This window comes from Canis lupus, chromosome 2 (assembly GCF_003254725.2).
Source record: "Canis lupus dingo isolate Sandy chromosome 2, ASM325472v2, whole genome shotgun sequence".
Lineage (NCBI taxonomy): Eukaryota > Metazoa > Chordata > Mammalia > Carnivora > Canidae > Canis > Canis lupus.
The window spans coordinates 2,814,133-2,829,463 of NC_064244.1; the positions used below are offsets into that span (position 1 = coordinate 2,814,133).

General features: G+C 40.6%; 1 protein-coding gene across 29 annotated transcripts in view; it reads left to right on the forward strand.

Annotated features, from left to right (window-relative positions):
- PARD3 (par-3 family cell polarity regulator) overlaps positions 1-15,331 on the forward strand; it is a 651,639-nt gene that overhangs the window by 550,140 nt on the left and 86,168 nt on the right. Inside the window, exon 23 of one of the 29 annotated variants that reach the window (XM_049099650.1) lies at positions 7,298-7,365. The exons of 27 other annotated variants lie outside the window; for them this stretch is intronic. In XM_049099650.1, the coding sequence (XP_048955607.1) occupies positions 7,298-7,365 (68 nt within the window). Of the gene's footprint in view, positions 1-7,297; positions 7,366-8,579; positions 8,659-15,331 lie in introns of those variants that run through there. One more of the 29 variants, XM_025478498.3, reaches the window with a different exon arrangement.

The window sequence follows — 15,331 nt, forward strand, 5'->3', positions numbered from 1 at the left end:
CAGTTGGAAGGGTAAACGGGAAGCTCATAAGCTGTTCTCTCCGTGTGAACAGGATAGGTGCCATCAACCCACACTGTGTGAAACTGAAGAGGTCTTTGTGGTCAATTTCTCCTGTCACTGATGACATGGAAGGAAGAATTACCAAATTTTTTTTGTAAGAATTGCATGTATCACCACATTAATAATGGACCAAAAAAAGTCAGTGATTGTTATCATCAAATGAAACAGTTCTAAAATGTGAGGTTGTGTTGACTGCTTCACTTTCTCCCCCTCTGAGCTACTGGGAGCTCATTCACCTTGCCCTCATCCCTGTTGTCTACATAACCATCTTATCTCTACTCCAGGATGATGAATCCTTGGAGGACCTCTTTACATCCCTCACAGAACCAAACCAAACAGGAGGCCATACACTTAGAATTCTCAGTAAACATTTATGTGATCATTGACTTGAGACAAGTTAGGCCAGGAGGTTTTCTCGGCCTGGATTAAATGTGGGGAATTGGGTTCATCTCACAGAAGATCTAGGGGAAGAGGATTGTAAAAGCCTAAGGTAGTATGATGAGCACAAGAGAAGCCACTGAAGTTTAAGGTTGATTTGATTAAAGGTGGAATAGAAGAGGAAAGACATTGGAAACCAAAGGACTTTTAGGATTTTTGTGAACTTGAGAGTTGGTAGAAGCATTGTTGACAATAAGACATCTTTTCTGGACTCTTCTAAGAGCTTCCTAATGGTTTTAGTCATGAGTTTCTCTTCTCTGCCATCCTCAGTATGGTCACACTCTTGAGTCATGCACAGCCTTTCTTAGCCTGTTAGCCTAAGGAATTGTATCCAGACATCACAAACTCTAACAGTGAAAGTGGGGCTCTCACCCCACCGTTGCAGCCTCGCCCCCAGAGTCCCTGTGAACTTTCCCACCGAGTCTCTATTCCACAAGGGGCTAAAGGACATACAAGGCATGTTCTTGGTCTTGTCTGCCTTCTGTTTTTAACATTTTATGGTTTTACATTGGAAATTATTTCCCTAAGTGAGGGTTGTTTCTGAATATCCTTAAAGTCCTCAGAACCCAGCAGGGTCTTCTCACTTCTACTGACGGAAGCAAAGCTGGGAGAAAGAAAGCAGAAAACAAAACTATGATGCTAATTTGGGCTAAGAGAGATTGCCACTAGGGATCAGGCTAGAACAATGTAAAAGTTGGAAGGCCACTTGGGGAGGTGTTGACAGCCACTAGATCCAGAAGAATGGGCTGAGATACCAGGACTTAAAATTCTGGTGTGAGTTTATTGAGATATTTTTTAAATGTATATTGGAGTTGTGGGAATGTAGGGAAATAAAAGTATGGGGGAAGAATGATAATTATGAGTGTCAGATTTCCCAGTATGGCTCAACAGATAGTATCTCAAATTCAGCTAGGATGATAGTGATTTGAGCACACTTAAGTGTAGTCCTAAGAACAGGAGGAATGGACAGAAACCTATATGAGAGAGCAAAGTACAGAGCAAAAATACATGGGAGCAAAAAAGAAAGATAGTCTAAGGCATTGTCAGATTCTAAATAAATAACATGCTACATGATATACCACAAAGTGGCCTTTCCTGTGGATGGAAAGGAGGAAATGTGGTATTCTCTGCTCTTTTTTTCTTATATCTGCCTCTCTCTCTCTCTCTCTCTTTTTTTTTTTTTTTTTTTGCTTTGCCATTGTCTTCGCTCCTGTCTGGCTTACATTCCCTCTCCAGATTCTGAGCATTTCTGAGTGTACAGTCATTTCCCAGTATCATGACTCTGAACTTCAAGAGGAAAAGTGCACTTTGTAGGAGATGTCTGAGAAGAGAGGAAAGGGCCTGCCCATGCTTTGGGGTCCGATGAGCCAGACTGAGCCTAAATCTTTACTTAGCCATTTCCTGTCTTTAGAGCCTTAGACATGTTTTCATATCTGTTGGTTGGGGGCAGTTACAGTGACCTCAAAGGAATATAAGAATTAAGTGTCAAGGGAAGAGAATGAACATTTATCGGTACTTACAATATGCCAGTCAGAGCCAGAGGCCGAGGGCTGTGTATGCATTCTCTGTTCCCATGACAACCCAGTGAGGTAGGCCTGATTAAATGAGATAACACACGTAAAGATGTTCATAGGGAATAGCAAACAGGGCGTTGTCATCTCCTCCTAGAATTAGGGGGAGCTGAATCACAGCAGGGCAAGGCACCACACTCCTTACCACCACACTATGCTGGAAAGTTAAGTCAAAAAGAAGTTGTTTTCGAGTGGCATTATGGGATGAATTGTAGTTTTCTTAGGGATCAGATGGTTGAGATCATCCCAGATCAGCGCGTGTCCTGGGAAATGAGTACAGGCTGTGGCCGTAATGGTGATGAGGTAGGGCACAGAGGTGAGGTCACTTCTGTTTCACAGTAAAGGCATCTTTTCAGGTAATAAGTTTCTGGGAATTCATATCTATTATGTCAGTCAAGAGAGAGCAGTAAATTATTTCCATTTCATGACACTGAGTGCCTTTCCTCCTTGTCTATAGGAACTAGAGCTTGTATATCTGGAACTAGAGCTGTTCCAGATGCTATGGAAGAAGAGACTTCAATGCAGAGGTGGCATCCTATAAGAAATCTCTCCATCTCCACTGGTCTTATTTACATGCAAAATATCTGGGGCATTCCACCAATGAAAGAACAGTTCTGATTTATGTTAACATGTTACTGAGGAATTAAGCCACAAACCTTGATGAACAGAGGAGAGAAATAAAACCCAAATATAGATGACCCTTGAACAACACAGTTTGAACTTGTAGGTCCATTCATACATGGATGTTTTTGATACACTACTATAAATGTATTTTCCTTATGATGATATTACTGTATTCTTAGCTTTATAGTAAGAATACAGTATATCATCCATACAACATACAAAATGTGTGTTAATTGACTGTTTACGTTATTAGTAAGGCTTCTGGTCAGCAGTGGGCTATTAGTAGTTAAGATTTGGAGTACTCAAATCTTTTTAGCCACACAGAGGTCAGCGCCCCTAATTCCACATTGTTTAAGGGTCAGCTCTACTGGTATTTGTCCAATTTCTCTTCTCTCTCTCACCCGCAACAGAGACACACACATACACACACACATATGCACAACATGCACACACATGCATACCACATATGGGGACACGCAAACACAACCTATATTTATACTTATTGTGGTAACAGATGAAATATGCGAGATATTGTCTTAATGCTGGGAAATCCTTAGTCCTGGCCTTGCATTGAACACATATCACACAAAGGTGATACCGTGCAGATGCTCACAATTTGACAAATTCGAAAAAATCTTCCTATCCTTGCAATAGGTGGATAATTTTAGCAAGATACATGTTAAAAAATTCAATGAATCTAATCTCCACCAAGTAGGATTTTTGGTAACTCAGGGTGAAGTCTATGCACTAATGATAGATGAAGTGCCTGTTTTGGATTTCTGGCCATGAATATCTTAAACACAACTTTGTGATAAAAATTATTATGTTAGTGATAATAATAGCTAATGTTTTATGAAGTGCTTTCTCTTGCAAGAAGTTGCATACGTTTCCTCCTTTCATTTTCACAGCATCTCTGTGAAGTGGGCACTTTTTTGGAAAACCACTTTACATACAGAGTTTACAGAGACAGAGAAGTGACTCTGCCAAGCTCACAGAACTCCTAAGTGGTGTGGTAGCATTTGAACCCGTGTCTCTCTGACTCCAGTGTCTTTGCTCTTGTTTGGAAAACTGAATTGAGAAATACTTTCCCTATTTATAAAAGATGTTAAATTTTGAGTCCCTGGGTAGTTCCTCCCCATTAATATTTAACATTCACTTTAATATTATTTCACTAAAAACAGAATCAGCAATGCTTTTCTTCTCAGAACGCTTCCTTGCCCAGGCTTTGACACTGGCACTGATAATGTTTCTGTGATTTCTACCCTTCTTTCTTTCATTTCTAGAATATTTAATAGCATGATATTAAGAGAAGTAATATTGAGTCCTCTGGGATCCTGACAACCAAATAGTCGTCCATCTAAATATTATGCAAGACATTTGATGAGAAGATGTTTCCTGTGAAATGAAGTTTGTTTCTCATTAAAACAGCCATTGCATTCATATGTTGTTCATCTCTTATGACCCAAGAAATGGAGTTTAAAGGAATCAGGGATTCTTAGGTGACTGAAGGGAAAAGAATAGTCTCCCCCTCCCTGTTAATTTTAAGTGACAGGATTAAAGTTTGTTTTGTCTTACTTTTTTTTTTTTCAAAATATGTGAAATTTCAAAATATGTGAAAATTTAGTGTGCGTTAAACTAAACACACTAATTTGAGTGGTTATCCTCAAATATATTACTTTTCTTCTTTGGCCAAGATATTCATACCTATTAGGCAAGTACATTTCTGAAAATTTAAGAAACTTGAGTTTTTTAAGTTCTTAAAGAAGTTCTAACAGGTCTGTTTTATATAGAGGTTTCAAACATTCCGTATTCGCTGAAAAAGCGATGACTGTCAATATCTGGAAGGTCCTCAGGGAGTGTGTCCTGAGCCCTGTGGTAGCTACAGAGCAACCAGGGGGTCCTGGAGGTCTGTGTGTGAGGCTCTAGCGTGGCTGATGAGGAAGTATCATGTGGGTAAAGGCCTGATTGCTAGGGCCACAGCTCCTGCTTGCTGCTCTGTTCCCCCTCAGAAGAAGAATACAAGGGAAGCAGCATGCCATGCATCACACATTCCTGTCACCACCTTTAGTGCAACTCCTCCCTGCCTTACCCATCATCTTTGATCCTGTGTATGGTGAGATTCACAAGAAATCAGCTATAGATGCACCTGTGCCATGAGGTGCGCTAGCTTAGTAAACAGCCTTGTTAAAAATGTATTTAGGGGCCCTAGCATCCCCCAGTGGTGGTGTTGGCAAGGTTTTTGAAGATAGAAGACAGGGGGATGTCATTAGTAATATTAGATGAGAGCTCACTAGTATTGCTGTTCTCATCTTGAACAACTGAATGAATAGTCACGCAAAACCTCTGTGGTTCAGTTCAGCGTCCCGCATTGGGGCCATCTACAGGCAATCTCCACTTATGGGTCATCCTTATTGTCAGTTACTTTTCTTTACTAAAATACTTTTTTAATGAATGCTTTTATTTGCACTTTAGAGAATGGCTCATTATTCCTGATTTGACTTGTGTCCATGACAGAGAGTGAATTTTTTAAAAAAATGTTACATAGTAAGAAGAAAAGTAAATCTTCTGTTCATGGCTATGTCTCTAAAAAATGCAGTTCTGCTGACTTATAGCTAAAAGCAGCTCATTAATTAGCAGAAGTACTTACAATTGTTTTACACCATAGAGAATATTTATGTATTGAAAAATTGGAGAAGTAAGTGCTATGCATGAGAATCCCAGGCATATTTTGTCCAGAGAGAGCTCATTACCTTTTTGTCTCTTATTAAAAAAGTTAGGTCATTGCCTCTTTTGACATAAAATTTCTACTTTCTTAAAAAGGACAAGGGGCACACTTTTTTTTTTTTAATCAGTCATTCAGACTTTTCTAATACAGCTTCAGTGTTCACTCTAAAGGGAATTTAAATCACCTTTAGAACTAGAATTATACTGGTTCTTTTTATTTCAGGTTGGAATTGAGAAATTTAAAATGAAACCTTTTTGATAAATATCAATTGAGGATTCCCATAAGGTTTACTGTGTGTCTTTATTAGTGTGTATTTGGGGGGATTTATACAAAAAAGGGGGATCATCTTTTTTGGTAAAAGAAAGGTGGTCTGTACATTTAAACCCTTCAGTGACCACACAGGCCTTATCTGGTAACTAGCTTTGCCCCCAGTAAATGAAACTCAATCCGTGGTGTCCCAGCAGCCATGACCTCTGACTCTGACACTGCCTCTGAGGACCAGGGGCCAGTTGTTCTCCACCCACTTTGGAAATGCCTTTACCAGGGACCCCATGGCTGGGGTTTCCCTTTTGCTACCCACTGATTTGTGTACATTAAATCAGTTTGCAGGGCATCTGCTACATCCTCCAGCAGTTAGTGTAAGATTGCTTATTGAAAAACACTTGTTTTGTGCTTATTTTTATTTAATGTGCTTTTTTTTAACCCAAGAGTTGCAAAACAACCATTTGAATGGGAGATAATCAGAAGACTGAATCTTAATGAATCATGAGTCTTGCTATAAGATAAAGAGGGAATATATTTTATTAGTAAACTGCAGGTATAGGATTAATAAGTCTTGTTTATCCAATTAAATTATAAACAGGGTGATATCATCCACCCCACACTCACCAAATACACCGAGTAGGATACCTGCTGTCAGGCACACACCATGACAGATAGTGGCTTAATGCTGGGCACAAAGGGAGTGACATCTACATGCCCGTTGGTTGATGAACCTCCTACAGTCCAATATTGAGCCTTTTGAATTATAGGGTGGTGCCACTATTTTTTTCTGATTGTTTTCAAGAGAACTCACTCCAGAAACATACAAATAGGATAAGACCGGGATGGAATAGGAGCTTGACAAATCTCAATAGCACAGGAAGGGCATAACGGGGGCCATAGGAGGTCACTCAAGGCAAAAGTCACCTACTTCCTATCTACTGACAGTGCTGAGTTTGCTGGAACATTGTCATGGTGCCCTGATAGTGACATCTTTAATTCTCGTTTCATACCCCAGCATAGCACAGATCTGTGATGCGGAGCCAGGGGGGATGGGGCTCCTGTCCAGCCAGCTCACTGTTCCTTTTACTTGCTGTCTCTGTGCCATGATACCTGGCATAGGGCTTGCTCCCTGTCACCCAGCAGCCTGCTCTCACATTTGCTTTTGGACCCTTCACCCCTCTCTCTCTCTTTTTTGCACAAGAATGAAGTAAGAGTCCAGTGAAATATGTATGTGATTGACTGTCAGTGTGTCCCTGAGCAGGGGTTTCCACCTCCCTGCCCGCACACTGGTCCTCAGCCATGACGCATCCCTCACATGCCAGCCCAGGGGTGCGGGGCTCTCTCCAAAGCATGCACCACCATGTGCTCCCTCCTCCCACTTGAGAGAGCTCCAGCAAGAACAAGCCAGAGAATGCTTGGGACCTGTTACATTTCCTGGGCCCTAGGTGAGGTTGAAAAAGTGGGAGCCAGGGAAACTGCGTCAGGACAGGAGTCCTTGCATTTCTTCAAGACTTGGTCTCTTTCCTTCCTTGCCCCCACATTAACCTTCTCTCTCTCTCTCTCTCTCTCTCTCTCTCTCACCCTCTTTCTCTGCCCTCTCACCTCACTTCTTTAGGGCTTGGCATCCTTCTCCAAAGTCCAAGCCCATCTGCCTGCCTTTGTGTCTGCCGTCTCACCAGAATCGTATGTAATTACAGTTCATGGATTTACTTTTGAAAATTGATCATGAGAATAGAGTTGGAAGAGTATATTTACAAATTTTTTTAAATGCTACAAAAGATTTGAATACTTTGTTCATTTCTTTTCTAATACATTGAAAAGTTTTTCCTCATTATACCTGGCTAGTTTAGCATTTTAAGAGAGTTTAGGTCAGCAGAGGAGTATTTTAAAATTGAGTTCAGATATCAGTATAAACAGATTAGGCAAGTTCAGCAAGCCGGTGTCAAAGATCTCAGCTCCTGCTGATTCTTACCTGAAAGTTCCAATGACTCCAGCATCAGACATCTCCTTGTTGAGAAATACAAAAATCAAATATTTTTTCCATCATTAAATATATAACACATCTAATTGATTTCACTGGAGCCCTGAGGTTGCTGTTGACAAAATGTGTTTATGATGCAAATGTTGAGGTGTGTTATTTTTCTTTTTTTTTTTTTCTTTGAGATTATTGTCCCCAGATTCATTATGCTTTGCATTTGTCGTAATGATGCTGGTACAATTGTTTTGCTTAATTATGGTTGACTGTCTAAAGCTACCTTTCCCTTGAGTCATTGAAATTGTTATTGGAGTTCTTTAATATGATTATAAAAATTAATATGCTTGTAATTAGATGCAAGAGAAGCGAATCCAAAGTTTGCTAAACAATTGTTCTGTTTATGAAGAAAAACCTTAGGCTGGCTAATGTCCACATCAAAAAAAGTAATTGGAAAATTCAGATTCTCTTCTAACATTCATTGAAGAAATAACATGTTACTATCATTGAAATCAATACTTTCGATAAATGTTGATGTATTTTGCTTTCCACTTACCTTCCATTTTCTAAGTGAGATCTAGGCTTAGTCAATACATTTGCTGTCCAGAATCCTCTAACCAAGGGATGGAATTAGAACTCCAATTCATGAGTGTTGTAACTCTAATTGAGCTGCCACCAACTTTAATCAGAACATGAGAAACCTCTTTAACTCTTCTTCAGAGTAGACCAGACATCTCCCAAACTTCTCTTGCATATGAACACAACATATTCACATCATCCCTTTTTAATAACTTGATGACATTTTCTACTGTAGCAAACCTTGTCATTGAATATAGCAGAACTCATAGAACGTGGGCAGTGATTTCTCTGGCTCTGCGAACACTCACTTCACGTTGACGTGTTTTGCTGTTATATCTCTTGGTAGGGGCAGAATGAAACCGAGCTGTCTTTTACACTGTACCCACCCCGAAAATGACCTTGAGAATTAAACTGTCATGGTGTCTTGGCACAAGCAGAGAGAGAAACTGGACGTGTGCGCTGGTGCTGAAGCTGGCAGCAGGGCTCGGGTGCTGGGGAAGGTGACACCAGCAAAAGGTAGCCATGCCCACTGGGTTGCGTTCAAATACAGACCTCAGTGGATTCAAGCTCTGGATCCTCGGAATGCCAGACAGGCTCAACTACTGCCAGCTCAGATGGCCATTGTCACTGAGCAGATTTGCTAATTTTATTTTTTTCTAGGTCTAAGCTACTTGTCTTTCATGTGTGAATAACAATAAGAGAAATAGATCCATGTGTTGTGCCTTAAATATTACCAGGAAAGTAACATATTAAACACATACTTAGACCTACTTTCCTTTTTCTTCTGCTATTCAACTAAGGATAAACTCATAAAAAGAATGGGTTCTACAATGTGATTTGATTGTATCAATGCATATAAGGAATGCCACAGTACGCCAAAACGTCACTTGAAATGAAAGGAACAACAAGAGGTTTGTTTTACTGAGTTTTCAGATATATTGGGAAGTAGTTTGGCCACTGGCCCTGACCCTGGTTCTGGATCTGCTGTGTGAAGGCACTTAGCTTCTCTGTGCCTCTGTCTTATTCTTCGTTTTTATATAATGCAATGTTTGGACAAGAAGTGATGCTTTCTTCTTCCAAATAATGGATCTCAATCTTAGTAAGCTCTTCATACCTCTCACCCATAAGATGGAGAAAGGATGTGTAATGAATATGCTTGAAAGGTCTTTATACTGTGTTAGAAGATCTCTGATCCTTCTCTCCAAACACTATGATGTTCTGGGCTGGGGATCCTGCCCTTCAGCTTTGTCTCCCTAGTACTCAGCACACGTATCAGCATAAGTAAGCACTCAGCACTCAGTTGCTAAGGGAAACCCCACTTCTTCCGCTTTGGTTTTTAGAGTGATGAAAGCTCTGTTTCCTGATTGTGGGATACTTACATGAGTCTCTTAATAGAGTAAATTTCATTCTTTAAAAATTGATTATTTTTATTTATGTTTTTTTTCAAGTAGGCTCTACACCCAGCATGGAGCCCAGCACAGGGCTTGAACTCACGACTCTGAGATCAAGACCTGAGTTGAGATCATGAGTCAGACGCTCAACCAACTGAGCTCCTCAGGCACCACTAATTCATTATTCTTATTCATTTTATCTTTAAATCCATTTTTGATGTATTAAAATGCATTTTGCTTTTAAAATTGGTTTTTAAGTGAATTCATTTGGTTTTTAAATTATTTTTTAGATTTATTTTTATTTTTAATTCATTTTACCTCTGGATTTTTTTTTTTTTAAGATTTTATTTATTTATTCACGAGAGACAGAGAGAGAGGCAAAGACATAGGCAGAGAGAGAAGCAGACTCCCTGTGGGGAGCCCAATGCGGCACTGGATCCTAGAATCCCGGGATCACAACCTGAAGCAAAGACAGATATTCAACCACTGAGCCACCCAGGTGCCTCTTTATCGCTGGATTTTATTTTTGTTTAATCTCTTGGTGCATTAAAATTCATTTCATTTTTGCATGATAGAATTGACATTTTTTTTGGTGTACAGCTCAATGGATATTAATATAGAGCCTACAAAAACTCAGTTTTACTCTACATTGATTTAAAGTTAAAATTAAAAAAAAAAAAAAAAAAAAACCCAAACTCTCCTTTTGAAAGAGTCATGGTCAACACTCTGAAGAGATGAACCAGCAGGTGGAATTTTTTTCTCCAAAATATCTTTGCCCTAGTAATAGAAGTGACTTTCCATTTCTTTTCATCTTTAATTATATTTCCCTTTGGTCTTCCAATAATTTCTTTAAATGAACTTTTATATGTGCTGAGATAAGCATCTTCCTCTGTTATAAAATACTGTTTTTAAATAAGGAGAGAATACCTATTTTCTTCCAAGAAGGTTCTCCCAGTGGAAATAGGACTTATCAGTGTTTCCTGAGAAGCAGCTGCTAACAAGAATGTCAGGGAGTTGTGTTCATGCGGCGTCATGTGTGCCACACACTGCTGGCTGCATGACACGAGGTCCTCTACTTCATCTTGCAGCTCCTTTGGTGTGGACAAGTGTCTGTCCTTCTTTGACCATTGAGCACTGAGAGGCTTGGGGCAGTTGCCTCGTACATTGAGGACAGAGCTGGGCTCTCTCTCCAGGTCCTATGCTGGGTCCGTTCCAGGCTGCCCTCACCTCCTGCACCCCAGGAGCAGACACAGTCTATGAAGATGACATGGCAGGTGTGTGTGCATGTCCACAAGCACACATGGGCACTTACATGTGTACCCGAGGGTGGCGGAGGGGAGATTTGCCAAAAAGCTGCTAAAGAGTTTGTGCCACACCTACACCTACCCTGTTTATGAAACAGCAGAGGCTGGTGCAGGGACAGCCACCCTCATCTAGATGCCTGTGTTGACCCTGGCAGCCAGCTGAAAAACCATCTGCTGTGGGAGGCCTGGTGTCTGCATGTGAGTCTTTGTTTTGTAACACAGCAAGGGCCCCAGTGTGGAAAGAGCAGCCTGGTGACCAGGGCTTTGTCCCCTCCTTCCTGTTGTCACTACTTGATGCCTCTTGATGGGCAGTCCCCAGCTAGCCCTGGGTCTTTCCGAGCATCTCATCCGAGCACCGATGAGCTACTGATACCTTCTCAGAATCCAGTAAACAGGAAGCCATGGGATGGCTGGGCCAGAAGGCCGTGAACAGTTTCCTTTTTCTGTTACCGGCCAAGACACCTCCACCAGAGATGAACAAATACACAGATGGATCCCATGTGCTGTGATGCATTTGTAGGTGCATTTCCGTTTCCTGACACCTTCCATCTCTCTGGTGAGGCTTTGACTCTGTCGGTGTCTGGCAAAAGTCCTACAGGGCTGCAGCCACGCTCCTCCAAGGTCTTCTCTCCCAGTTGCCAAACAACACACATCCCTAAAGAAACTGTCTGCAGGAAATGTGTCATTTCCTTTTTGTTATTGTTAGGAGGATTTGGAAGTCAGTGCTCAAGGGGTCTTGCTCTTCCTAAGTGCCTAGGCGACACTGGGCCAATTCCTTAACCTCTCTGAGCTGTGCTTCTGTGAAGGAAGAGTCACAGTGCTCCCTGTCTTGTGGGCTTGGGGGGCTAAGGAACATAAGCTGATTAACCAAGCTGGAGGTCAGTAAGCTCCCATTGTCATACTATTTATAACAAAGATCCATACAACCAGAGCCTCAAGGGTTGCTCATGTATAAATTTCTGCTTTTTTTTTTTTTTAAGATTTTAATTTATTCATGAAAGACAGAAAGAGAGATGCAGAGACACAGGCAGAGGGAGAAGCAGGCTCCCTTCAGGGAGCCCGATGTAGGACTCATCCTAAGACTCCAGGATCACACCCTGAGCCAAAGGCAGATGCTCAACCACTGAGCCCCCACAGGTGTCCCAAATTCTGCTTTTTTTTTTTGAGCAAGTCTTTACTTACCCATCCCATTCCATGGCTGTCTCAATTATTTCATTACCCCCAGCAAAATTCAGGATATACATGTAGTCCCCAGGAACCACTGGACCATTTATCATGGACCAATTATGTAATATTTTACTTTTTGCTGGGCTGTGCAGTTGCTACTAACATTCAAAGAACAATCTTCAGTAAGGAACCTAGGGGGATGTCAGGCAGAAGTAGGTTGTATCTAAGAGCTCACACCTTTCTTTGGCCCAACCAAAGTTCTTTGGCCCAACCAAAGAACCAAACTGTTCTGTTTAGTTGCTCAGAAGAGAAAGATTTCATCTTCTATTCTCCATAGTAGGAGTGAGGTACACCTGGTAGGAAGGTGAATGTTTCATCCTCTGATTGATTTGTTCTACTCATGTTGTTTGTTATTTGGGTTTCCCCAACACAAAAACAGGCCAGCATTTGCTGATAGGTAACTGTAGTTAGGGATGCCCTCAATGACTGTGAAGCAGAGCAAAGCTCCCTGGTCACCCACTTGAAAGTATGACTTTGGCCTCGTTAACTCAGCTTCGCCTGCGCTAACCAGCCCCAGGGGATCATCAGCTAAGAGCACTTGTTATTACCTCTTGGTCCTCACAGCAGCACTATTCTCTCCAGTTTTATGTGTGGCTTCTTGGTGGCTTCTGCAGGCTGAGGCCACTTTTTATTAAAACAACCCCCCAGCACACAGAGCAGGGTGACGGGCATATTAGGATGAGTCTGCAGCTATCAAGTCACTGCCCAGTTAAATTCAAGGCCTGAGATTTAATCTGGCAATTTGACTTCCCCTTTGTATTTGCCTATTTCATGACACATTCTAAGGGAATTAACGGCTTTTGACAAATTTGTAATCTATAAAGGAATGTCAGGGTGCATTTGTCATTCAGTTGACTATCATAAAGCAAAATAACAGCTAGAGAAAGTGTTCTACCAAAATAGAATAATTTTGTTTAAATAGTAAAAGGAATCATGTGCACTATAAAAATTTGAAATGCAGGGATGCGTGGGTGGCTCAGCGGTTGGGCAGCTGCCTTCAGTTCAGGTCGTGATCCCAGGGTCCAGGATCGAGTCCCACATCAGGCTCCTGCAAAGAGCCTGCTTCTCCCTCTGCTTATGTCTCTGCCTCTCTCTCTGTCTCTCATGAATAAATGATCTCTTTTTTTAAATTTTTTTTAAAGATTTATTTATTTATTTATTTATTCAGAGAGAGCGAGAGAGAGTCAGAGACACAAGCAGAGGGAGAAGCAGGCTCCATGCAGGAAGCCTGACATGGGACTTGATCCTGGGTCTCCAAGATCATGCCCTGGGCTGCAGGCGGCGCTAAACCGCTGCGCCACCGGGGCTGCCCATGAATAAATAATCTTTTAAAAAAATTGAAATGCAGAAAAACATAAAGAAAGAAATAAATACGATGCCATAGTCTATCATGATCCTTCTAGGGCAATCCTTCCAGCTATTTCTTTATGTGTATATGCATATGCTAACCAGTGACTTCAAATGGGCATTCTTCTAGATTTTAAATTAATTTTAGTTAAAAATCAGTATCTAGGTGGAACTTACTGAAATATGATAAATCTTCAACTAATTGAATGTTGACTATGAGAAAAAAGAACAAAACATTAAAATCATAATTGTCAGGATTATTAGTGATTTTTATCTTCTTTTGTTTATTATCTGAATTTATTAGGGTTCTTTGATAATCAAAAAATAAAGTGATCTTAAAGTTTAATTTGGCCAGAAATTATGCTTATAGAAATTTTTCACAGTTTTAATTACTGCATCATCTCCTAAAAACTTGTTACTATCATTATTAATGTTAAGAACTGAATGTTGACATAAGATCCAGGAGCATATCCCATCCATCTCATTACATAATAACAGATTTATATTCTTTTTTTTTTTTTTTTTTTTTTTTTTTAAGAGAGAGAGAGTGAGCACATCAGTGTGCAGGGAAGGTGGGGGAGGACGGACAGAGCGACAGGAAGAGAGGGAATCTTAAACAGGCTCCACACCCAGTGCAGAGCCAGACTCGGAACTTGATCTCACAAGCATGAGATCATGACCAAAACTGAAATCAAGAGTTAGACTTTGAACTAGCTGAGCTGCCTGGGTGCCCCCAGGTTCACATTCTTCTGTAGTAGGAGCCAAGGTTACACAATAGACTATGGGGGAGAATTCAAGCAAATAACTAGATAATTTAGGTTAAAAAAAAAAAAGCACTTTGATCTGTTAACCTGGAGTCCTGAGTTTACTCTTCCCTCAGTAAGTACCTGGTCTGAGTAAGAGAGAAGGGCTAGGGTAACTTGGATGTCCTAAAGTAATTAAACACACACAAACGATATTTGCATTGTTGAAGGTTTAACAAAGGGGTATGTATACACAAGAACTTGGGGGTTGGTTGTGTTATTGTTGTGCTGTTTTTATTTGTTTGGTTGAGGTGGACAGGTGGTCTGTGTCTTTTGTTAGAGGAAAACAATGTATTGTCCTAAGAGTTCAGCCTGGACTGAGTGCCAGTGGGACAAAACCCAGGAGATTGAAGTGTCATTCCAGTCCTGGGCCAATCAGTTCCTCAGACAGAGTAATTAAAACATTTAGACCATCTGTGAGTACTCAGAAGCCAACTGAATCTTAAAAACAAGCAAGTGTTTTTCCTAAGAATACATACATAGTATTTGGTCACCGCAATAAATTGTTCAAGATTATGAGCTAGATATCTATTCCACTAAATTTGGAATAGAAGACATTGTTTCAAGATCTTGTGCTATTCAAATTAATTTAACTTAGCTTGGAGCTGAATATTTTCTCATCTAGTGAGTACAGATGGGAAAGCACAAGGTCATAAAGTGTAATATCTACCTGCTTCCAGACGCAACCAGCCATTTCTTAAGATGGACATACAAAGCTCTCATTGCACGGTAACACCAAAACAAAAGAATTAGCTGAGGGAGGCACCTCATAGGATGTTACAGAGATTCTGGGCTCTGGTCTTCCTCTTAACTTGATTGTAATCAGAATAGAAGAGTATATAGTATTTAACTGAAGTATTACAAAGTATTAACTTAAAAGGTAGTACAGGTCAAAACAAAGTAAGGAGAAATGCCACTCTCCTGAAATTCTATGTGACAGGATGAGTTCAAAGCTTCCCTGGAGAGCCTGTTTATTTCACACATTGGTCAACGTAGGATGGGAGATAGGACCATCCCTGTATGGTA